Source organism: Dipodomys spectabilis, unplaced genomic scaffold (genome assembly GCF_019054845.1).
Source record: "Dipodomys spectabilis isolate Male_0828 unplaced genomic scaffold, ASM1905484v1 ptg000265l, whole genome shotgun sequence".
NCBI classification, from domain to species: Eukaryota; Metazoa; Chordata; class Mammalia; order Rodentia; family Heteromyidae; genus Dipodomys; species Dipodomys spectabilis.
In genome coordinates, this window is record NW_024870942.1 from 165,967 (window position 1) to 189,825 (window position 23,859).

General features: G+C 39.5%; 1 protein-coding gene and 2 gene segments (V, D, J or C); all 3 read left to right on the top strand.

Annotated features, from left to right (window-relative positions):
• Positions 1–5,964: 5,964 nt before the first annotated feature.
• Positions 5,965–8,093, top strand: LOC122125410 (vacuolar protein sorting-associated protein 29-like). The gene is given in 4 exon segments (XM_042700026.1): positions 5,965–6,010; positions 6,114–6,411; positions 7,465–7,632; positions 7,634–8,093. Coding segments are annotated over 4 exon segments (906 nt in total). The 3' UTR covers positions 8,028–8,093.
• A 2,938-nt stretch (positions 8,094–11,031) lies between these two features.
• On the top strand, positions 11,032–12,041 carry LOC122125390. The segment is given in 2 exon segments: positions 11,032–11,127; positions 11,306–12,041. Coding segments are annotated over 2 exon segments (399 nt in total).
• Positions 12,042–16,692: 4,651 nt separating this feature from the next.
• Positions 16,693–17,341, top strand: LOC122125391. The segment is given in 2 exon segments: positions 16,693–16,841; positions 16,945–17,341. Coding segments are annotated over 2 exon segments (360 nt in total).
• The last annotated feature ends 6,518 nt before the right edge of the window (positions 17,342–23,859 follow it).

Sequence of the window (23,859 nt, forward strand, 5' to 3'; positions counted from 1 at the left end):
GTGCCTTAGTGTTATCATTTGTAAAATGGCTTGTGGATTCAAGAATTAAATAAAATTACATATAAATATAAACTTATACACACACACACACACATACACACACACACACACACAGAGTATTACCCAGGTTTAGAGCTTGACTCCTGACACAATAGAGAGTCAGTTCACACCACTCACTGTTAAGACACAGGTAGAGCTTAGTGGGCCTGTGTCACATTCTCAATCCTGTACTCTTTCCATAACAATATACCTCTCCTTGCCATGCTTTCAGAGGGAGAATCAAAACCACCTGAACCATGCAGCATCCTGTCACTACCTAAAACTCAACTGTGTGGTAAATGGCCCCATATCAGCTGCCCCTCTGCCTACATTCACCCTCCTGACACGCCCCGAATAGACCAAAACAGACAGCTGTTAGCATGTGGGTGCTGTTCTCAGGGTCAGCAGGCTGTTTTAATCCCCTGGCCAGGTAACTTAAGACAAAATTTCTTATATTTGCTGGAAGACCAACAAGCAATGCTCCAAATCCCTATCAATATCCATGCCAACCTTCAACTGGTTTGTTTGCAGTATTTTAGAAGGAAACAACCCCGCAAAGCTTCCCAATAAAAACAAGCATCTTTCCCTTGAGAAGCATATAACTACTAGATGTTTTGAGACACTAAATCTCTGTATGTTGTAGAGTTTTCAACTCTTAAGAGAGAATGAGTTGGGAATGCAGCTTAGTGGTAGAATGCTTGCCTAGCATTCATGAAGCCCTGGGTTTGATTCCTCAGTACCACATAAACAGAAAAGAGGGATGAATACATTTTCAATATCCTTAAAGCAGGACAGGTCACTAATTCAATTCCTTTCATTTGTAAAGTGAGGTAACAGCGAAAAGAACAGTCCCATCCCATACGCAGGTTCAAACACAGTTGTCTTAGATTTGAAATTTACAAGCCAGTCTGGGAAGTAAGGAGAAAGTGATGCCCATTGCTGATCACAGACTCCTCCTTGCCTTCTGCCCATAGGGCACAGGAGCTCCCAAGTCCCTCACAGATCCAAGTCTCTTCCAGGGACTACACAGAGGATCTCTCTCCATCTCTGCAGGCTAAGGTTCTGACTGAACTCACATCCTAGAGAAAAAGGGGGCATAGCAGGTGAGGAATGGATTCTTTTTCTGTGCATGGGAGTCTGAGAAATACCTAAATCTCTAAATATTTCCATTTCATAATTTATAAGCAGATCTAGGAAATGTACTGTGGTTCTGGAAGTTGTAAAGTCACGACCCTTGTTTCCCAAGATCTGACACAGCAGATGATATGCTTCCTCTTTCAGTTTCCCAATCACTTTTTATCCCTGAGTGGCACTTGCTGTTTGGTACATTGTGGTATGTCTGACAAAATTCTTATCTATAACTATATCATGAACAGCATGGTTACGATGAAACATACAATCAACCTCAAATGTTGATGAAACATAAGGCCAAAAGTATTTACATGTAATGCTACAGCGAATGTGAATTGATAGTTTTAAAACCATTTGTCAGTATCTATTAAATGTGAGTGTATATATTCCCCATGGCCCAGAAATTCTGCTTCTAGGCATATTCTCAATAATATGTAACAGTTACTCTATGGATATAAAATGTATACAGTGAAGATATTTATTGTATCAATAATTATAGGTTTTAAAATGGAAAGAACAACCCAGGTGCCCACTGGCTGTTTTGAGGACCTTTAACTTATGAAAATGGGGTACAATGAAGCAACAAAGGTTAATAAACTTTATGTATACTCAATGTGGAATATATTTCACAAACATTATAAAGTGAAAGTGTCAGATAGAAAAGACATTAAAAATAGATAAAACTCTTCTATCAAGTTATAAATTATGAGACTGGGGACAGAAGTTATTTCCATAGAGAGATGGGGCTAGGAGTTAAAACAAACAAAGATTATAGGATGTTGGTAATGCTTAGCTTTATTATCAGCATGCTGGTTACATGGGTGAGTTAATTTATGAAAATTCACAAGTTCTGCACTAAGGCTTTATGCATTTCTCTGAATATACATTATACTTCAGTAAAGTTTCAAATCTTGTCCTATGTATCTTATTATCTTCGTCTGAGAAGACATTTCACATCATCCTTATTATCCCCAGTGCCTCTGATGCTGTGCCCTCATTTAGAGATGCTATGTAAATACAATCCTTCAGTAAAGGGCGTGGCTACTTCTGTACATCTTCACCAAGATGCTCTGCTCCCAGTGCCAAGAGTGCAGTATGTAATGAGGTGGGACTGAACTTGTTCTTGTCACCTGTTGAGGCTGTCCTCAGTTGAGACCAGCACCTCACATGTGATTTCCTGTGAGAGCATTTAAACTGCTTCTCTGTTCCCAAGGTCCCCTCCCCATAATCTATCTCATTTCCCAAAGTGCAACTTGCCCTCATACAAGACACAGCATTGGTCACCTCTGTTCCCAGAGGATTTCACTTCAGTGAAATCATGTTGCAGGTGAATTTCTTGATGTGGCTCTTATGTGCCACTTATCCTGACTTTGTACTTTAGCATACACAGTCTATTTCAAGAATAAAATTGGGAAGCTCCCACCATCTTCTGCTATCTAAATTTTTCATTTCTGTCCCTCCCAATCCTGGAGATGATCTCAACCATTTGTGCTGCATGTAAAGTCATTTAGTCTCTCCTGGCACCTCAACATCTCCAGGTACAATGAATTTCTAGTCATTTAATCATAGCTTCTGAACAATTGTTCAATATTAATACAAAGCACCACATAAATTTTATTGAGTTAAACAGTGTAAATGCTTTTTAACTGGTGACAAGGCTACTAGAGTGAACATCTATCCTCTGAAGATTATTCTTATGTTCAGGCCATTTTCTATGGAATCACATTCTATTTTCTTTCTGCATACACTTTTCCTCAAGGTATCTTATAATAGTTGTCCATATTGGATTTAGTCATGATTTTAGTCATAATTTTAGTCATGATTGGATTATTACTAACATTCTAATTTTAGTACTGGTCATATTGTTTACAGGAATAGCATAGCCTATAAAGACCTATATAAGCAACAGTAATAAAATCCAGGCAGGTAGCAGAGAACTACTTCCTCTCTACCAGCATGCCTTGTATTAAGTCAAAACATTACTTAAAACAATAAGCCATGAAAACTGCCCATTTACATATGCAGGTCTTTGTTTCACTAACACAAATATTAAAAGGAAGTTGATAAAACAGGCCAGCAGACACAGAGTAGACAACATCTTTAACAGATTCCTAGACTCCTTAGTGAAATACATAGCCAGGAGACAAATATTAGAACCTCTAGAGTAAAGAAAGCCTGGCTAGTAAAGTTGAGCACATAGAACTGGGCTTCCAAAAGAAATACTAGAACTGTGTTACTTGAGCAAGTTCACCTACATGTCCTAAGTTCAATATGCTCAGACTTTTGCCATCCAAATGTAGCCTTTTCTCATGAAGCTTGACCTATAGCAACTATGTGTGTAAGGGATGAAGCATCATTTGTCTTTTTCACTATCATAAGCACAAAGCTGTTGAAGATTTTCAGCGCCTATGTGATATGTGATGTGTAGTCGTTAGTGGACTTTATAAATATTTTTATTAACTGATAGCCCTCTACATTTCTCTAGTCCTTGGAGTTTTCCTCTGGACCATACATGCAGTTCTGAGGCCATTAACTTTGGGAACGAATGGTTTGTAGAATACATATTTAACTAATCACAGCCTGATTTTAAAATCTTTCTGCCATCTCATATTGGTCAAAAGGAACTTACCATATTCCTCCAAATTAGTGCTATTGCTGTCACATATTTTATTCAACATACAACACCAAAAGAGTTTTATAGTTTTGCCTTTAAACCATGATCCATTTAAAATAGTTTTCTTTTAGTCATTTAGTTGTGTTCTGCCTTGCATTGTTTTTGTTTAAAAGTTAATTGATTCTTTGTGTAATATGACTTTTCTCACCCTTCAGGCAACTGCAGTTAGTTTTTTCTGTATTAAAACATTTAAGCAACATAAGCAGTGCTTGATCCCTAGTGTGGTCCTGATGGGAGACAGAGCTTTTTAGAGATAAACAACTCCCCATGGCACTGCCCCATGGATAGATGATTGGTTTTTCTCAAGAGGTGGCTGAGTCTTGGAGGTCTCGAGTGGAGAAGTCTTGGCGAGCCTGGTGTGAGCAGATCTTATGGAGTTGGGTTAACTGCATGGTTAATGAATTTCTGAATAATTGCATAGCATCGTATGTACACTTGTAAATATGTAAAGCACATATCCATGGCTTTCTTCTTGAAATTTGATTCTGTTTTCCTTCTGCATATACCTTCCCCTTGAGCTGTCTTATAGCAGTTCCTGCATTGGATGTTTTGCTTTACATGGTTTTTAATCACCTGCCATCAATTAAAATACACAGAAAGTTCCAGAAATAAAAAGTTTATGAGTTTTCAGTGTCATGCCACTCTGCATTGTAGTGAAATCTTGCACCCCTGTGCTCTGCCACTCAGGAGAGAACCATCCCTGTACAAAATGTCCATGGGGCACAACTAGCTACCCTTTAGTCACTGTTTACTCTTTGTTTTATTTGTTTTTGTGGAGATGGGGAATCAAACTCAGGGCCTTGCATATTTTGATAGGTGGTCCATCATTGAACTGTATCACTAAACCTTGCTAAATAGTTTGTCAAGTAAATATGTGCCAGTTCTTTTGGTTGCAACTCTCACTGAAAAACTTACTGCTACAGATCATAGTGGGTGCTTAGTCAGATGGAAAATGTTCTACTCTATGGGTGATTTGAATATAGCATGTGTACTGGTAGACAGCAACGTGTTGTAACAAAATACCTAACTTTATAAGTAAATCTTATGTGTATGTCTACATATATATGCATTTGTGTGGTAAAACATATCATACATAGAGTACGGTACTACTAGTGGTTTCTGGCATTGATGGGAGGCCTTGGAACTTACCTCCCATTCATAAGGGAGTCCACTGAAATAAAAAAATCAGGGTCATGAGGTCTGTTCTTGTGCCAGTACCAAGCTGTTTTGATTATTATGCCTTTATAGTAGAGTTTGAAATTTTGTATTGATATTCCTCCATCAGTGTTCTTTCCATTGAGGAGCATTTTTGCTATTGGGGTCTTTTATTGCTCCATATGAATTTTTGGATTGCCTCTTCTAGTATATGTATGAGTCGAGCAGAAAAGGGCAGACAAGGTGATGTTAGGAAAATGAACCCTAAGATATGTACTCAAATGGTTTTTTCTTTCATGCATTTGTTTCTGACGCATTTATAAGATTATTTCTTTGTTGCTTTGTATGTCCCTCCCCCACAGTATAACCCCTGCTTTCACTGTACTTGATGTTGGTATAATTTGTGGAAAGGAAGGGGAAAAACAAGTCGTTTAAATAAGAATACAGGTGGACCCATTGCAACAATGAGAAGTACAAGTTGTCATGTCGAAAACGAACTTTACAACTTTGGTGTGGGGGAGGGGAGGATTGGGTGGAGGATGGGGGGGGGATAGGCTAGGAAGGGATGGGAAGGGGAAACAAAGGAGGGGGCTACAATGCTTGATAAGAAATGTACTCATTATCTTGCCCATGTAATTGTAACCCCTCTGTACAGTATTTTCACAATAAAAAATAAATAAAAATTAAAAAAAAAAAAGAATTTAACCTAAAAAAAAAAATCAGGGTCAGCCATACTGTCTTGCAGTTTTCCAGAAAACCACCAGATGGCGCTGCACTCTCAAATGTAGGTCGCATTTGCATTCAGGTGGTATAACACCCCTACTCCCTTTGTGGTCACAAGTCAGAGTGATGTGCAGAAAGAAGGTCTTATTCATGAGTGAGGAGTTTCAATACAATCCTGCTAGAAAAGAGCTCTGTATGACTGGGTGTATCACAAGGAGCAAGAATCATTTCCTTCTAACAACATGCTTTCTGTCACCTTCTCTGTTCTTGTGATCCTTTTAGTGTGCAGTAAGTAACATTTTATCCTATATATTAACAATATGTCCTTGTCCTAAAATCTTGATAATATTTAGCCTTTTTCTTCATATAACAATGTTACTTATCTTTTCAGGGAGGACCAGTGGAGACTCAGTGACCCAGACAGAAGGCTTGGTTACTTTCAGAGAGGGGACACCTCTGATCCTCAACTGTACTTACCAGAGCACTTACTCAAATGTCTTTATTTTCTGGTATGTCCAATATCTCAATAAAGCCCCTCAGCTACTTCTGAAGAGTTCAACACAAAGTCCCAAGTCAGAGAACCGGATTTCCAGGCAACTCTTGTTAAGAGTAACAACTCCTTCCACCTTCAGAAATCTTCACTCCAGCTGTCAGACTCAGCTCTGTACCTCTGCGCTCTGGGAGACACAGTGAGAAATCTGTAGGTTCAGCTGTTCCTAAACCAGGGTGCTGATAGGCACAGTCCTGGGGGGAGAAAATTCTCTCTAGGCAAAGTTGATGTAGCATCCTCCAGAATGAGATCCAATCTCAGGTGGAATTCATAGCCTCTTAGGAGTTTATGAATCACTCTGAGGCAAGATAGGATGACTGTCACAAGCTTGTGATCTCCAGAAGTGTCAATGCTCAGTTCAAAAGTCCCTTCTCCTTCCCAAGGAAGAGGAAATCCCAGCCAACATTTCCCATGACATGGATGAAATCATCAAAGTGGACTATTTCAAATATCCAGGTATTCCCAAAAACAAATCTCCAAAGAAACAACTTCCCAATAAATAAGTGGGCTAAAGACTTAAAGAGAAACTCTGAAGAGGAAAGAAGGATGCCCAATAGACACATGAAGAAATGTTCAACCTCTCTAGCCATAAAAGAAATGCAAATCAAAACAACAATGAGATATCACCTCACCCCAGTAAGAATGGCTATAATTAAGAACTCTAATAACAACAGATGCTGGAGTGGATGTGGACAGAAGGGAATCTCACTACATTGTTGGTGGGAGTGTAAACTTGTTCAACCACTTTGAAAGCAGTATAGAGGTTCCTCAAAAGACTCCACATAGAGCTCCCCTATTACCCAGCAATCCCACTTTTGGGCATTTACCCAAATGATCACAAACAAGATCATAGTAAAGCTACCAGCACAACTATGTTTATTGCAGCATCATTTACCATAGCTAAGATATGGAACCAACCCAGACGCCTCTCAGTAGATGAATGGATCAAGAAAATGTGGTATATATACACAGTGGAATTCTATGCCTCCATCAGAAAGAATGGCATTGACCTATTTGTTAGGAAATGGAAAGAATTGGAAAAAATCATATTAAGTAAAGTAAGCCAGGCCCAAAGAAATACAGGTCAAGTTAGAGGAAGAGAGCTGCGGTGCTGACAAAGAAGCATGACAGGATGCTTCCCACAATAACTGTACTTCAATCCATATCTGAAGAGAATTTCCGTAGAGTGAAGATTACTCTTTGTATGCCAGTTGGTGTTGGTGTTAGGAGATCTGCATATCCCTCACCGGTGCAACAGTTTCCCAGCTAATTTCCAAAAACTGCTGGCACCGGGAGAGATACAGCACATTCTCTGCACTGGAAACCTTTGCACCAAAGAGAGTTATGACTATCTCAAGACTGGCTGGTGACTTCCGTATCCTGAGCGGAGACTTCGATGAGAACCTGAATTACCTGGAACAGAAATTTGTGACCGGGGGACAGCCCAAAATAGGTTTGATCCACGGAGATCAGGTCATTTGGTGGGGAGACTTGGCCAGCCTGGCCCTGCTGCAGAGGCAGTTCGATGAGGACATTCTTATCTCAGGACACACTCATAAATTTGAAGCATTTGAACATGAAAATAAATTCTACATTAACCCAGGTTCTGCCACTGAGGCATATAATGCCTTGGACACATATATTATTCCATCGTTTGTGCTGATGGACATCCAGGCTTCCACAGTGGTCACATACATCCATCAGCTAATTGGAGATGATGTGAAAGTAGAAAGAATTGAATACAAAAAGTCTTAAAGCCAGTCTGTCTTGATTTTTTTCATTACTCTGTTCAAATCAAGCAATTAAACATTTAAGAATCACATCACTGTATCCCTTTTATATTTAGCAGTAAAAAGTAATACATCTTCTGTTACTACTTCCTCTAATCTTCTTAGAAACTGTAGTTAGTTTTCAGTATAGACTTTGTATTTTAAAAAGTCCACCTCACAGGAAATGGTTATGTATTCAGAAAAAGTTATTCTTGTAAATATCTTCAAAGTTGGCATTTGGACCTTATTTTACAACCAGTGCTTGAACAGAAAGAATACAGACTTTCTGTGTACATTTTTCTCTTCTCCAGTAATAAATATTTACTTTTCATGTAAAAAGAAGAAATATAGGTCCCATTGTTTTCCTTATTTGCAATAACTAGTATATGTCTGAGACAAACAGAAACTGTCAGACAAGTTGATGTTAGGTGAAATGAACCCCAAGGTAAGGATTCAAATGTTCTTTTATCTTCCTTGTGATTGTTTCCAACGTATTTATAAGATGATTTCTTTGTTGCTTTGTATGTACTTTCACCAGGGTATACGCCTTGCTTTCACTGTATTTGATGTTGATCTAATTTCTAGAGGGGAAGGGAAAAAACAAACTGTTTAAATAGGATTACAGGTGGACTCATTACAACAATGAGATGTATAAGACCTTACTTGGAAAAACGAACTTTACAACTTTGGCAGGGTGTGGGCTGGGGGAGTGGTGGTGGGGGGTGTGGGGGTGGGGGAGTGGAGAAGGGAAGGGCTGGTATGGGGAAACAAAGGAGGAGGCAACAATGCTTGATAAGAAATGTACTCACTATCTTGCCCATGTAATTGTAACCCCTCTGTATGGTATTTCCATAATAATAATAATAATTTTTTTTTTAAAAAGACTCCACAGAGAACTCCCCTATGACCCTGAAATCCTACTTTTGGACATTTACCCAAATGATCAAAAACAATACCATACCAAGGCTAGCTACCAGCACATCTATATTTGTTGCAGCATTATTTACCATAGCTAAGATATGGAACCAACCCAGATGTCCTTTAATAGATGAGTAGATCAAGAAAATGTCACACACACACACACACACACACACACAAACACACACACACACACACACACACACACACACACACACACACACACACATTTATATGAATTCTATGCCTCCATCGGAAAGAATGGCAATGCCCCATTTGTGAGGAAATGGAAATACTTGGGAAAATTATATTAAGTGAAGTGAAGTAAGCTGGGCACAAAGAAACATAGATCCCATGGTTTCCCTTATTTGCAATAACTAGTACATATGTAGGTCAAGCAGAAAAGGCCAAAAGCTATGTACATATAAAATGATGTCAAGCGGAATGAAAACCAAGATAGGGATACAAATATCTTTTTTTTTCTTGGTATTGTTTCTAACGTGTTTTTAATGTATCATGTGATTTTTTGGTTGCTTTGTAAGTTCCTCCCCCATGGTATAACCCATTTTCACTGTATTTGATTTTGGTGCCCTGAGTCTTGTATATACACTTCTCTAATTCGGGAAGGGGAAGGAAAAAAACAAAACGCTAAATAGGGGTACAGGTTGACCCATTGTAACACCGAGATGTACAAAATACTATATTGAAAATGAACTTTACAACTTTGGGCAGGGGGTTGGGGGAGGATAGTTGTGGAGGTGGGAGGGAAGGGATGGTAGCGGGAAAACAAATGAGGAGGCAACAGTACTCAATAGAACAGTACTCATTACCTTGTTCATGTAACTGTAACTCCTCTGTACAGCATTTTTGCAATAAAAAACATAAAAAAGAACCACTAAGTAAGCAGATAAAGTGGCTCATGCCTATTCTACATACTCTTGATACTCAAGAAGTTTAGATCCAACAATAATTTTCACACAATAATATTCAGCAGTTTTGTCTCAAATATTTATTTAACTTGAGTGTTAGTGTTTGTAAAAATGTGTTAGTCTTTTACTGTTAAAAAGTTAGTGTTAGTCTTATCTTTTCACATTTTGTTAGCAAATACTAGTTCTACATGGATTTTCCTTCTGAGAATTTCATACAAACATTCATTGTACCCTTCTCAAACTCATTTTTTCTGTCATTCTCCCTCCCGTCCTCCCTCTTAAAATCACTTCAAACCAGATATAGGTGGCTCATACCTGTTATTCTAGCTACTCAGGAGGATAATATCTTCAGATGTTAGTTCAAAGCCAGCCTAGGCAAGACAAGTCTGTGAGCCTCATGTCTCCAATTTCCCAGAAAAAATTCAGAAGTTGAGCTGTGGCTCAAGTGGTAGAGTGCTAGCCTTGAGCAAAAATACCTCAAGGACAGTGCACAGGTTCTGAGTCCAAGCCCCAGGACTGGCACCAAAATTTTCTATCTAATCTATCTATCTGTCTATCTATCTATTATCTCTATACATAATCTATATATAACATAATTATTCCTGTGGGATTGTCTCACAAGAACAACTGGGAGAGAGAGAGTAAAAGATAATAAAAGATGGTGAATAATATAGTGAAATATAAGCATTCATGCATGATGAAGGCATAAAGAAACAGAGTTGTCAAACAGTAGTAGGAAAGGGGGATAGGCAGAGAGAAAAATGTAAAAAGTTCATCCAACTAAAATATAATATATGCCCATTGGCAATACCATAGGGAAAGCCATAGCACAATTACTATACACTAAAACATGGGGTTTACTCTCAAAGGTTCATATAAAATGGGTCTGGATGCTGAATAATTCTTTAGTCATTATTGAGAAACCATTAGAGGGCAGCATCTTCTCAAGGATCCCAAGGGACCTTCTCAAGTGCACTGTGTGGTGGGGAGTGACTGCATGTGAAGGGGATGCTGGGAGGAGCTTGTTGCTGAAGTGGGGGGGGGGGGGTGAAGAAAAGAAGCTTGTTTTTCTGATTGGTAAAAGAGTCTTTTTATGTTTCCAAAAGCACAGTACTGAGAATATCTCAACGAGACACATTTTCCTTTACAGTTTATTCTCTGAGTCCTCAGTGAATCCAAGGGAAAGAATGATGAGATCCCTGAGTGTCTTACTAGTGATTCTGTGGCTTCACATGAACTGTGAGTTTAACATTTTTATGGGGATATGAAGTCCAGTGTTGGTAGTTGTTTTATATTTCAGGTCTGCGAGGAGAAACACGAAAGTGCTCACTAGTCAATGAGAGAGGGTAAGAGGCCTGTAGAGAAAGCATCCACTATTCAACCATTGTCTTTGGCTGACCTTTGTCTTTCTGCACAGGGGTGAACAGCCAACAAATGGAGGTGGAGCAGCATCCTGAGTCCCTCAGTGTTCCAGAGGAATACACTGTCTCTCTCAACTGCACTTATAAGAACAGTGGTTCTCAGAACTTCATGTGGTACAGACAGTATTCTGGGAAGGGACCTGAGCTGCTGATGTCTACATACTCCAATGGTGATAAACACGAGGGAAGATTCACAGTGCATCTCAACAGAGCCAGCCTTTATCTTTCCCTGCACATTAGAGGCTCCCAGTTCAGTGACTCGGCCACCTACCTCTGTGCAGTGAGTGCACAGTGCTCCCCTAACACCTGCAGTCTGCACCCAAACCTATGGGGGCCCCAGTAAGGCCTGAGCTGTAGCACAGGGCAATCTGTTCCCTAGATGTGATGGCAGCTAAGAGTAATAGCAGGTAGGGGTTGATTATTTTACTTTCTTATCATTGTGAAAATACTTGAGCATGAAATTAAAGACAGAATACTGTTCTCTGTCATGTTAACTTTGACTATCAGTCTGAGTAGATTGATGTCTCAATTTGTAATGCACATTTCTATGTGTGTGTGAAGCTATTTCCATAGGTGATTAGCACTCTGCACAGTGTGAAAAGCTCCTCTAAAGGTGGGCAGGACAGATCCAATAGACTGAAGGCCTGGATGGAACAAATGCTTTCAGGCTGTGCCCAGCTTGTATTGAAGAATCCAGCCTCAAATTGTGTGCACACATGCACACGATCCTATAAAGAAACCTGTCTAAAATTCTACAGTTGACATGTTTTCCAGTTTTTTCTTTCAATTCTAAACTTTCAAAATATGTACAAAAGTTTCACACAATTAATGCATATGTCTTGACAAGAAGGTGCATATGAAAGCTCTATGAAACTGTTTCCATAAGCAGTGTACATTATGCCTGCTTCTCTATCTTCTTTTTTTAAAAAAATGAGGTGTTATTGACAAGCATAAATGTACACCAACTTTGTCCATCCATCTTGATGTCTAACCCATTCTAATACCACATTCTTACTAACCATAGTTTTTGATACTTTTATGTATAAAAGTAAATGTAATATGATAATAGATATTCTCTTTCAGTGATTAACATGCCTTGCTTTTTTCCATTAAGCTTTTCAAGATGTTCATTCATTTCAAGAGGAATGTAATAGCAAAACAGAAATGCAAATGAGATAAAGGCTTCATAATACTCTACTTTGCTTTTTTTGTGCCAGCACTGGGGCTTAAACTCAGGACCTGTGCATTCACACCTAGTGCTCTTACTGGAGTCACAGCTCTGCTTCTGAAGAGTTTTGTGGACTCACCTTTCCTGGGCTGGCTTTGAACTGCAATCTTCAAATCTATCTAGGACTAGACACCCAATAACAATCTACTTTGAAAGAGATTTTTAGTCTTAAGTTATTTTATTAAAAGTTTAAAACTTAGCTGTACTCTCAGTTGCAACCAGGTCTGGATTAGTAAAAGACACAAATTAAAGCAAAAAATGTGATATGGAAAAGATAAAAAATCAGAGTGGATCTAAATTGGTGTACTGGTGTAAGGTCTGAGTAGGTCTTGGAATTCCTTTCCTAAGCCATACTAAGTGTAGCATGAAGATATGGGGAGCATCGACCACAGGAGCCCCTGACCCAGCTGACATGGGAGCACAGTGATTCTGGTTTCCTAGAGAAAGGGTATAAAACAGCATAGGCACCAAAGGAAGGATTTGATCTAGAGAATAAAGACTTATTCTTGCTTTTGGTTAATATTGAAGGTGTGTTCTTCTTCTCTTCAGAATGAGAGCTTTGCTGAGTAGATTAATCTAGGTTGACTGTAACAGATCATTATACACCCTCTTGGGTTTTAAGGTTTCTGTCGGGAAACATGTTCTTGGAATCTTAACTCTTTCTGCATGATAGGTCATGTCCTTATTAATAGTATTGAATAAGAAATGTCATGTGACCTGGTAGATTTATGTCTCATATAACCCACTTTTTTTTTTTACCAAAATTAGAGTGCCAACTCTCTTTGTTCCCACTGTGATACTTACCTCCAGCAGCCCAAGACAGTGAAGATTCATCCCTGCCTGAGACCACCGATCCTGCTCTGTCCACCTGAGGAAGGCTAGAACATCTTAATGGAATTCCAATGCTTAACAATGTCTCTGAGTAGCCTAAGTGAATTAAATTACAGCCTACAAATTGATTTTTTTTTTGCCTGAACTCTGGGCCTGGGCGCTGTCCCTCAACTCTTCAGCTCAAGTCTAGTGCTCTACCACTTGAGCCACAGTGCTGCTTCTGCTTATGTGGTGCTAAGGAATGGAACCCAGGGCCTCATGAATGCAAGGCAAGCATTCTACCACTGAGCCACCTTCTCAGTCCCAAATTGATATTTTTAAGGTAAGAATTTTTCCAGAGCTGTTGAGTCTCCCTTACTCTGTTTCTCTGGTTCAGGCCAGTTTGAAAGTAAGAAAGGGTCAGGGCAAAAATAACAGGTGCAATGGCCACCAATACCCATGGTGTTTTCCAAAGTTGACTTCTTGTTTACACACACACACACACACATTTCTCAGAATAAGGTGTACAAAAAATAGGAAAATGGGGCTGAGAAGGTGGTTCAGTGGTAGAGTGCTTGGCTTGCATGCATGAGGCCCTGGGTTCAATTTCTCAGCACCACATAAGCAAAAAGAAAAAAGCCAGAAGTGGCTCTGGGGCTCAAGTGGTAGAGCACTAGCCTTGAGCTGAAGAGCTGAGGGACAGCGCCTAGGCCCATAGTTCAGGCCCCACACCGGACCCCCCCAAAAAATAGGAATATCTGAGAACACTAGATCCTCTGGTGCTGAGATCTAGCCTTCTGTTTAGACATACAATGATTATAGTCATTTTAACTTAAATTTTTATTCAAATTAGATCTCTTTACTTCACTATATGAATTAACAGCTTCATCTCACTCCCTTGAATTTGGTGCCCATAAAGGTTTTTCTGTTTTGTTTACTGATGTCTTCCCAGACAACATACTTATTACAGGAGATCAGGACCAAACCCAGGAGATGTAGTTCAAGGAGCTTATTGGTTGAGGTTATGAAACCATTACAACCTGCAACATAGCAAAGACATATTCCACCCAATGTGAATAAGATGATTGATAATGTCAGTCAGGATCCAGATCCTGCTGCTTCCTAGTGATCCTTCTTCCTGAATCATTCCTATATCCACATCACTGAGACCCTGACCTTCCTCATAGTATCTCTAATGCAGAATTGATCTAGGTCAAAGGGAACTTACCATATTCCTCCACCTTAGTGTTACTGCTGTCACATATTTTATTCCACACAAAACACCAAAAGAGTTTTATAGTTTTACCTTTAAACCATGATCCATTTAAAATATTTTTCTTTTAGTCATTTAGTTATGTCCTGTCCTGCATTGTTTTTGTTTAAAAGTTAATTGTTATTATTGGCTTTGATTCTTTGTGTAATGTGACTTTTCTCACCCTTCAGGCAACTGGAGTTAGTTTTTTCTGTATTACAACATTTAAGAAACATCAGCATTGCTGTGGTTTGAATGGGGGTCTGACCTACTAAGGCCTGTGATGAGGCTTGATCCCTAGTGTGGTCCTGGTGGGAGACAGAGCTTTTTAGAGATAAACAACTCCCATGGCACTACCCAGGGATAGATGATTGGCTTTTCTCAAGAGGTGACTGAGTCTTGGAGGTCTCCAGTAGAAAAGTCTTGGTGTGCCTGGTGTGAGCAGATCTTATGGAGTTGGGTTAATTGCATGGCTAATGAATTTCTGAATAATTGCATAGCATCCTATGTACACTTGTAAATATGTAAAGCATATATCCATGGCTTTCTTCTTGAAATTTGATTCTGTTTTCCTTCTGCATATACCTTCCCCTTGAGCTGTCTTATAGCAGTTCCTGCATTGGATGCTTTGCTTTACATGGTTTTTAATCACCTGCCGTCAATTAAAATACAAAAGTATTACACAGAAAGTTCCAGAAATAAAAAGTTTATGAGTTTTCAGTGTCATGCCCCTCTGCATTGTAGTGAAATCTTGCACCCCTATACTCTGCCACTCAGGAGAGAACCATCCCTGTACAAAATGTCCATGGGGCACAACTAGCTACCCTTTAGTCACTGTTTACTCTTTGTTTTATTTGTTTTCGTGGAGATGGGGAATCAAACTCAGGGCCTTGCATACTTTGATAGGTGGTCCATCATTGAGCTGTATCACTAGACCTTGCTAAGTAGTTTGTCAAGTAAATATGTGCCAGTTCTTTTGGTTGTAACTCTCACTGAAAAACTTACTGCTACAGATCATAGTGAGTGCTTAGTCAGATGGAAAATGTTCTACTCTGTGGGTGATTTGAATATAGCATGTGTCCTGGTAGACAGCAACATGTTGTAACAAAATGCCTAACTTTATAAGTAAATCTTATGTGTATGTCTACATATATATGTATTTGTGTGGTAAAACATATCATACATAGAGTCCAGTACTACTAGTGGTTTCTGGCATCGACAGGAGGCCTTGGGACTTACCTCCCATTCATAAGGGAGTCCACTGAAATAAAAAAATCAGGGTCATGAGGTCTGTTCTTGTGCCAGTACCAAGCTGTTTTGATTACTATGGCTTTATAGTAGAGTTTGAAATTTGTTATTGATATTCCTCCATCAGTATTCTTTCCATTGAGGAGCGTTTTTGCTATAGGGGTCTTTTATTGTTCCCTATGAATTTTTGGATTGCCTCTTCTAGTATATGTATGAGTCAAGCAGAAAAGGGCAGACAAGGTGATGTTAGGAAAATGAACCCTAAGATATGTACTCAAATTTTTTTTTCTTTCATGCATTTGTTTCTAACACATTTATAAGATTATTTCTTTGTTGCTTTGTATGTCCCTCCCCCACAGTATAACCCTTGCTTTCACTATATGTCCGTATAATTTGTTGAAGGGAAGGGGCAAAACAAGTCGTTTAAATAAGAATACAGGTGGACTCGTTGCAACAATGAGAAATACAAGTTGTCATGTCGAAAACGAACTTTACAAATTTGGTGTGGGGGAGGGGAGGATTGGGTGGGGGAGGGAGGGAGGCTGGGAAGGGATGGGAAGGGGAAACAAAGGAGGAGGCTACAATGCTTGATAAGAAATGTACTCATTATCTTGCCATGTAATTGTAACCCCTCTGTACAGTATTTTCACAATAAAAAATAAATAAAAATTAAAAAAAAAAAGAATTTAACCTAAAAAAAAATCAGGGTCAGACATACTGTCTTGCAGTTTTCCAGAAAACCATCAGAAGGCGCTGCACTCTCAAATGTAGGTCGCATTTGCATTCAGGTGGTATAACGCCCCTACTCCCTTTGTGGTCACAAGTCAGAGTGATGTGCAGAAAGAAGGTCTTATTCATGATTGAGGAGTTTCAATACAATCCTTCTAGAAAAGAGCTCTGTACGACTGGGTGTATCACAAGAAGCAAGAATCATTTCCTTCTAACAACATGCTTTCTGTCACCTGCTCAGTTCTTGTGATCCTTTTAATGTACAGTAAGTAATAGTTTATCCTACATATTAACAATATGTTCTTGTCCTACAATTATGATAATATTTAGCCTTTTTCCTCATATAACAATGTTACTTATTTTTTCAGGGAGGAGCAGTGGAGACTCAGTGACCCAGACAGAAGGCTTGGTTACTTTCACAGAAGGGGCACCTCTGATCCTCAACTGTACTTACCAGAGCACTTACTCAATTGCCTTTATTTTCTGGTATGTACAATATCTCAATAAAGCCCCTCAGCTACTCCTGAAGAGTTCAACACAAAGTCCGAGGTCAGAGAACCGGGGTTTCCAGGCAACACTTGTTAAGAGTGACAACAGCTTCCACCTGCAGAAATCTTCACTCCAGCTGTCAGACTCAGCTGTGTACTACTGCGCTCTGGGAGACACAGTGAGAAAGCTGTAGGTTCAGCTGTTCACAAACCAGGGTGCTGATAGGCACAGTCCTGGGAAGAGAAAACTCTCCCCAGGAAGAGTTGATGTAGCTTCCTCCACAATGGGATCCAAACTCAGATGGAATTCATAGACTCCTAGGAGGTTATGAATCACTCTGAGGCAAGATAGGATGACTGTCACAAGCTTGGGATCTCCAGAAGTGTCAATGCTCAGTCCAAAAGGCCCCTCTCCTTCCCAAGGAAGAGGAAATCCCAGCCAACATTTCCCATGACATGGGACAAATCATCAAAGTGAGCTATTTCATATATCCAGGTATTTTGTGATCTTCATGCAGGCATTAGTAAACTGAATGAGGTATACAGAATCTATTCTGTCTTCTACAGACAACACAATTGAATTTGGCATTGCTTCTTTCTGGTCCATGCTTCTAAGAGCTCATCACAACTCCTCACCAGCCCTATGTTTCATGGAGCCACTCATGGGACACTGCAGTAGGAACGTTTCAAGATCATATCCTGAGGGGCAGTCCCATGCTCTTGCTCAGGACATGCAGGTGGAAAGGTACTTGGTAAGAAAAGACAGAGTCCAAGAAATCCCTCTTCTCTGCTATTATGTGACATTAACACCCCAGAGAGAGAGGAAGGCACAGAAAGAGGAAGGGAAGGAGGGAGGGAGAGAAAGAGAAAGAAAAAGAAGAAAGAAAGACAGAAAGAAAGAAAGAAAGAAAGAAGGAAGGAAGGAAAGAAAGAAAGGAAAGAAAGAAAGAAAGAAAGAAAGAAAGAAAGAAAGAAAGAAAGAAAGAAAGAAAGGAGGAAGGAAGGAAGGAAGGAAGGAAGGAAGGAAGGAAGGAAGGGAGAGAGGAGAGATAGAAAAAGAGAAAGAAAGAGAAAGAGGAGGGGGAAAAGTGAAAGAAAGGAGAAGAACTTTCCAGATCTCCAATTCTAATTTTCAAGTTATTTTGTATATGTATGCGCTTCTCTCTTCTCTCTCTCTCTCTCTCTCTTTTTTTCTGTGTGTGTGTGTGTGTGTGTGTGTGTGTGTGTGTGTGTGTGTGTGATGTCTCCCTTGGGATTTTAAACTCATAGAAGGCAAGAGGCATTCTTGGCTATACCACCCCTGCCAGAACCTATCCCATATTTTTACATGCAGGAGCCTGAGAATGGAGCATAAGAGGTAGAGGCCAGCCAACACAGAAATGTTCAGGGACTCTATCTCAGTGGAAGAATCTGGGCACATAAGTGCATACCATCATGTCAGGAACAGTAGAAATCATTGATAGACTCGAACTCAGACCCCCCGAAGACCACCAGAGACCAAGATCAATGTAAGTGACAGCAGAGTCGCTTATTTGCAAGTTCAAGCTTGGACTCACAATCGTTGCCGATGCAGTGGGTCAGAGTTGTGAGCCCCGACCACATGTTCAGCAGTGTTTTTATGTAGCAGTGGGAAGGATGTCAAGCTCATTGGTTAGGGGTATGATCATTTCCAGTAAGGGCAGGAACTTTCTAGCTTAGTGGTTACAGGATAGGTTAAATCATACATCATTGGATGGATAAGTGGGGCTAACCACAGAAATGCTGAATTATGTCTTGTCCTAACTGTTTTCTTGACAGAGTTGGGGGAGAGACTGCCCAATTTCCTGGACTGGTCAGGGAAGCCTGATCCCTTAATAATTCTACTGTTACCTTGCCTTGGTGCAGGATCTAACTGTTACTGGAAAGTAAGACAAATGTTTTAGTTTTGTCTTAAATTACTGCTAAACTTATTTTTGGTCTCTCAGTCATAAAGTAGGAGGATTCCAAATATAACCACTGACAAAAAAGCCTAGTCATGTACCTGAATGCCTGCCTACCATATGTTGAAAATGGAGTTTACAACTTTGGTGTGTGTGTGGGGGGGGGGGTGGATTGGGGGGGAATGGGAGGGGGCGGGGGGGAGGCTGGGAAGGGATGGAAAGGGGAAACAAAGGAGGAGGTTACAATGCTTGATAAGAAATGTACTCATTATCTTGCCCATGTAATTGTAACCCCTCTGTGCAGTATTTTCACAATAAAAAATAAATAAAAATTAAAAAAATAAATAAAAATGGCTATTCACCCAAAATCAATGTAAAAATGTGTTGCATTGCCAATAAGTATCCCTCTATCATTCCTCACAAATAACAGTTATCAACCTAAAAGTTTGTATGGTAGAAAAGGGGAGTTTGAATCCCAAAAGTAAGTCTAAGTAGTAAGAGCACCACTTGAGATATCACAGTATCATATTTCAAATTATTTTATAGAGATATAATAACAAAAACACCATGGTCCTGGCACACAGACCAGACCAATGAATAGCCTAGAATATTCAGTAACAAAACCACATACCTACAGCCAACTAATTTGCAATAAAGGAACCAAGAACATTCAATAAGAAAAAAATAGCATTTTCAACTAATTGTGCTGGGGAAACAAGGTATCCAGATGCATAAAACTAAAACTGGATATCTGTTTGTCACCTACAAATGGATTACAATCTTGTTCACAATAGCCAAATAATGAAATCATACTAGCTCTTCCTCAACAGATAAGTGGATAAAGAAGCTGTGATGTGATATATATACACACACACATATGTAATGACATATTACCCAGTCATAAAGAAAATGATTATGTAATTTTCAGAAAAAATGGATGTTACTAGAGGATGTCATACTGAGTGAGAATAGCAAGTTCTAAAAAACTAGTGTTTTTTAACTCATATATAGAAGCTACATCTAAAGATATACAAATTCACAGACATGTACATAAGCATACATATAAATAATTACTTAGACAGGTAAAGATAGAACAAGCTAAAAGACTGCTCAGGATAAAAGGGGAGAGAATAGGAAAAGAAAGAGGCTAAATAACTCTGTAAGACATTGCAAGGATATATGAGGACAGCATAGAGAAACTAAGCAAAATATATGATGAATAATGGAATAGGTAGAGAGAAATAGACTGCAGTTGGGTGGAGAAAAGTGGAAAAGGATTATACTGGCCTTTTTCATCTATTAAATTAAGACAGGAAAGTTACTAAGGTAATATGTTGAAGAGGGAGTGGCGAGGTGAACACTGACACATTTGTTCAATTATAAATGCATTATGTCATCTGTCATAGTTTTATACAGAAGGCTATTGTTTTGTACACTAGTAAGGCTATGTCAGTGGATTAATCTGCTTTCATAAAGCTTGTATTTCATGGGGAAACAGAATGAACAAACCTGAAACAAGTAATTCATTGCACAGTGTTATGAACTTCATGCAAATTAGATTAGGGTAATTGAATGGGAGCTGGAGTGCCCTTGGCTGCACTTGTAATGTTAAACATGGGGAAAGAATTCTATGTACACATTGTAAATACTTCAGGAGCCCAGAAGGCTCCATACAGTGGCCTGGGGGAGGTGTCAACCACGGCAGAGGGGAGTGACATTGGGATTCTGGAAGAGATTACTTCATATCACTTGTTGTTATTTATTTTATTTCATTTATTTCCATTAAAGATATGCAAACCTTTAACAACTCTCAATTTTTCACAATTTCTCAATTTTTCTGTGAGGCATATTTTCACAAAAGTAACTGACAATACAGCAATTTAAACACAAATGCCAATGACTCGAGACTGGCTGAAAGTTGTTCCACACCAAGTGAGTTGTGTAATAAGCACGTGAGGTTAAATTTTTTTGTTTCCAAAATTTCATTTTTGTTATTTATTATTTTTAGCTGCTGTTGATCAAAACCGTGTGCAATAAATCTTACTGTAATAAAGCTTACTGTAGGGTGGTTGTTCCCAGGAGCCACCATTCTAATAAAATATATAGCCAATGGAGAGCCTTTTATTAGCCAGCAGGCAACCACAGTCAAGTGTTGGGTGCCCAGGTGTGATAGCCCACCTCTCAACCAAGTCAGGGTAACATACCTCTCCCCCCCAGTTTGGAAGTTCCCTTTTTCCTAATCTACAGGTACAAGTAAGCAAGCAGGAACCAACAGAACCAGAAGTCAGCATTAGGCAAGTGGCACCTTCCCTAATTTATTGGTGCACTGTGAATTGTGTTCATCCACCTGAGTCAAACCATCTTTGATACTAGACTCTTTCTGAAGCAAACAGGAATTAGACTCTCTCTGAAGTTTATCAATCTCAAGCAAATGGAAACTAAACTATTTCCTGAAGCTTATTGTCCCCGAGCAAGCAGGAACTAGACTCTCTCTGAAGTTTATCAATCACAAGCAAATGGAAGCTAAATTAACTATTTCCTGAAGTTTATTGTCCCGAGCAAGCAGGAACTAGTTGAGGAGGAAGAAGCAACATATATGTGACAGGATGGGGAAGAAGCCTGCCAGGGGCGCTCGATGGGGATGGTGCTGGGGAAGAAGTAAAGTATATGGGACAGAATGGGAAGGGTGCCTGCCAAGAAGGCAATGGGAACGGGGCCCTGGAGGCACTCTTGTTGGATACCCTATTATGTTGAAATGGAGATTTAGAATGTAAATGTGCAGGTATCAAATTGAGAATGCTAGTGATGACACTCAAAATAGAGCTGTGGCACACTGACAGCCACAGTTGAGGCTCCCAGCATGGAGTCCCATAACTTCGAACACACTCCCCTGCAGATTTCCATTCCTGTTGTGGGGAGAGTGGAGTCTAAGGAGATAAGGTCTTGGTGCAGGCTGCAGGTGCTCAGAAAAACCACAAGAGGGGGCGACGTCTTTAAAATGAAGTTTATTCTCCCATCAACTGAGGTCTTTGAACCTCATTGATCCTATTTTTCCTTGGCATGTTATGGTTTCTTTTCACTTACTCTTCAGTTGCTGCATGACCCGAAGGCACTCTTTCCAAAGGATCAAGGCTCTTCAGAAGGTCCTGACCAGAACCCAGATCTGAGACAGGACATCAGCCTGTGTATCTTGATGAACACAACTTAGTTGTCATGCTCTCTTCTTTCTGTTCAATGTTGGTTCTGGTCCTGCTGCTAATTCTCCATAAGTGATATTTCAATTTTTAATGACTCTCTTCTAGTCTGGATGTTTATAATTTGGGGACTTGTGTCTCTGATGTCTGTTTCTTTCTATTTTGCAAAAAGAACCCACAAAATAACAACAATAACAAAAACCACCTTAATTATTCCAGGAAGAACCAGTGGAAATCCAGTGACTAAGGCAAAAACATAGGTCCCATGGTTTCCCTTATTTTCAATTACTAGTATATGTCTGAGACAAGCAGAAATGGTCAGATAAGTTGATGTTAGGCTAAATGAATCCCAAGATAAAGACTCAAATGTTTTTTCTTTCTTGCAATTGTTTCTAACATATTTATAAGATGATTTCTTTGTGGCTTTGTATGTCCCTCCCCCACAGTATAACCCTTGCTTTCACTGTATTTGATGTTGGTATAATTTGTGGAGGGGAAGGGGAAAACATTTTTTAGATAGGGATACTGGTGGACCCATTGCAACAATGAGATGTACAAGATGTTATGTCGAAAAACGAACTTTACAATTTTGGTGGGGGGGGGGGGGAAGGGGGTAAGGGGGACTGGATGGGGGGGGGAAAACTGGATGGGGGGGGGAAATGGGAAGGGATGTGAAGGGGAAACAGGAAGAGGCAAAAATGTTTGATAAGAAATGTACTCATTACCTTGTCCATGTAATTGTAACCCTTCTGTATAGTATTTTCACAATTAAAAAACAAAACAAAACAAAACTGGAGAGGGCAGTTCAGTGTCAGAGGAGCTCCTTCGGGAAGAACACTTAAATAAAGTGCTACATGGTTGTCTCTTAAGAGAATCTGTGGATTTGTCTTTCTGGATACACCTCCACTTCTGTGTCAGGGAAAATATCTTAAGGATTAATGAGAAATGAGGGATCCAGCTTCACTGATTTTTACACTTGTAGCTCCAAATTCTCCTGGGTATTGTCATCCTCATAGCTCATGGTTTGAGACCCTAGCTCTTGGTCTCTATTTCTTTGTTCCGTTTCTTCACTATTTCCATCTTTCCTGTATAGGCATTCAAAAACATTGTAGGAAAGGAGAGCTTTCAGGAACGGACTTTTCAGAGTCTTCCTATATTCTAATTGTTACAGCCAATGAGGAAAGGAGATGAGGGAAGTCACTCATGACTCTTTCTTTAAATTCCAAATATGCCCTGTACCTGGAGATGTGGATTCTTGGATTGAGGCTCAAATGTATTCACAATGATTTGCAATAGCAAGTCTTGGTCTGGAGACAGTTTTTGTACACTTCTCTGTATGACAAGAAAAAATTATCCCTTTTAGAGTGCTGTTCAAATCCAACTGTGAGTGCTTCTCCAAGGAAAGAAGCTTTGGTGTCTAGGTAAATAAGGAACATATAGTATGAACTTTCATAGTGGGTAATGAGGCTAATAAATATGATGATTCTGTTTCCTAACACCGGGAAATTGAGAAGTAAGAGTCCCTTACTGGCCACATGTAAGTGAAACCAGAAAAGATTCTGGGGGCTGCAGGAGGCCTATGATTTCAGCTGGAGTATGAAATGCTGTAATGAGCAGTATGAAGAAAATCGGAGAATTACTTCTCACTACACCCCACAATGTTTTACATGCAAACTTAGAAG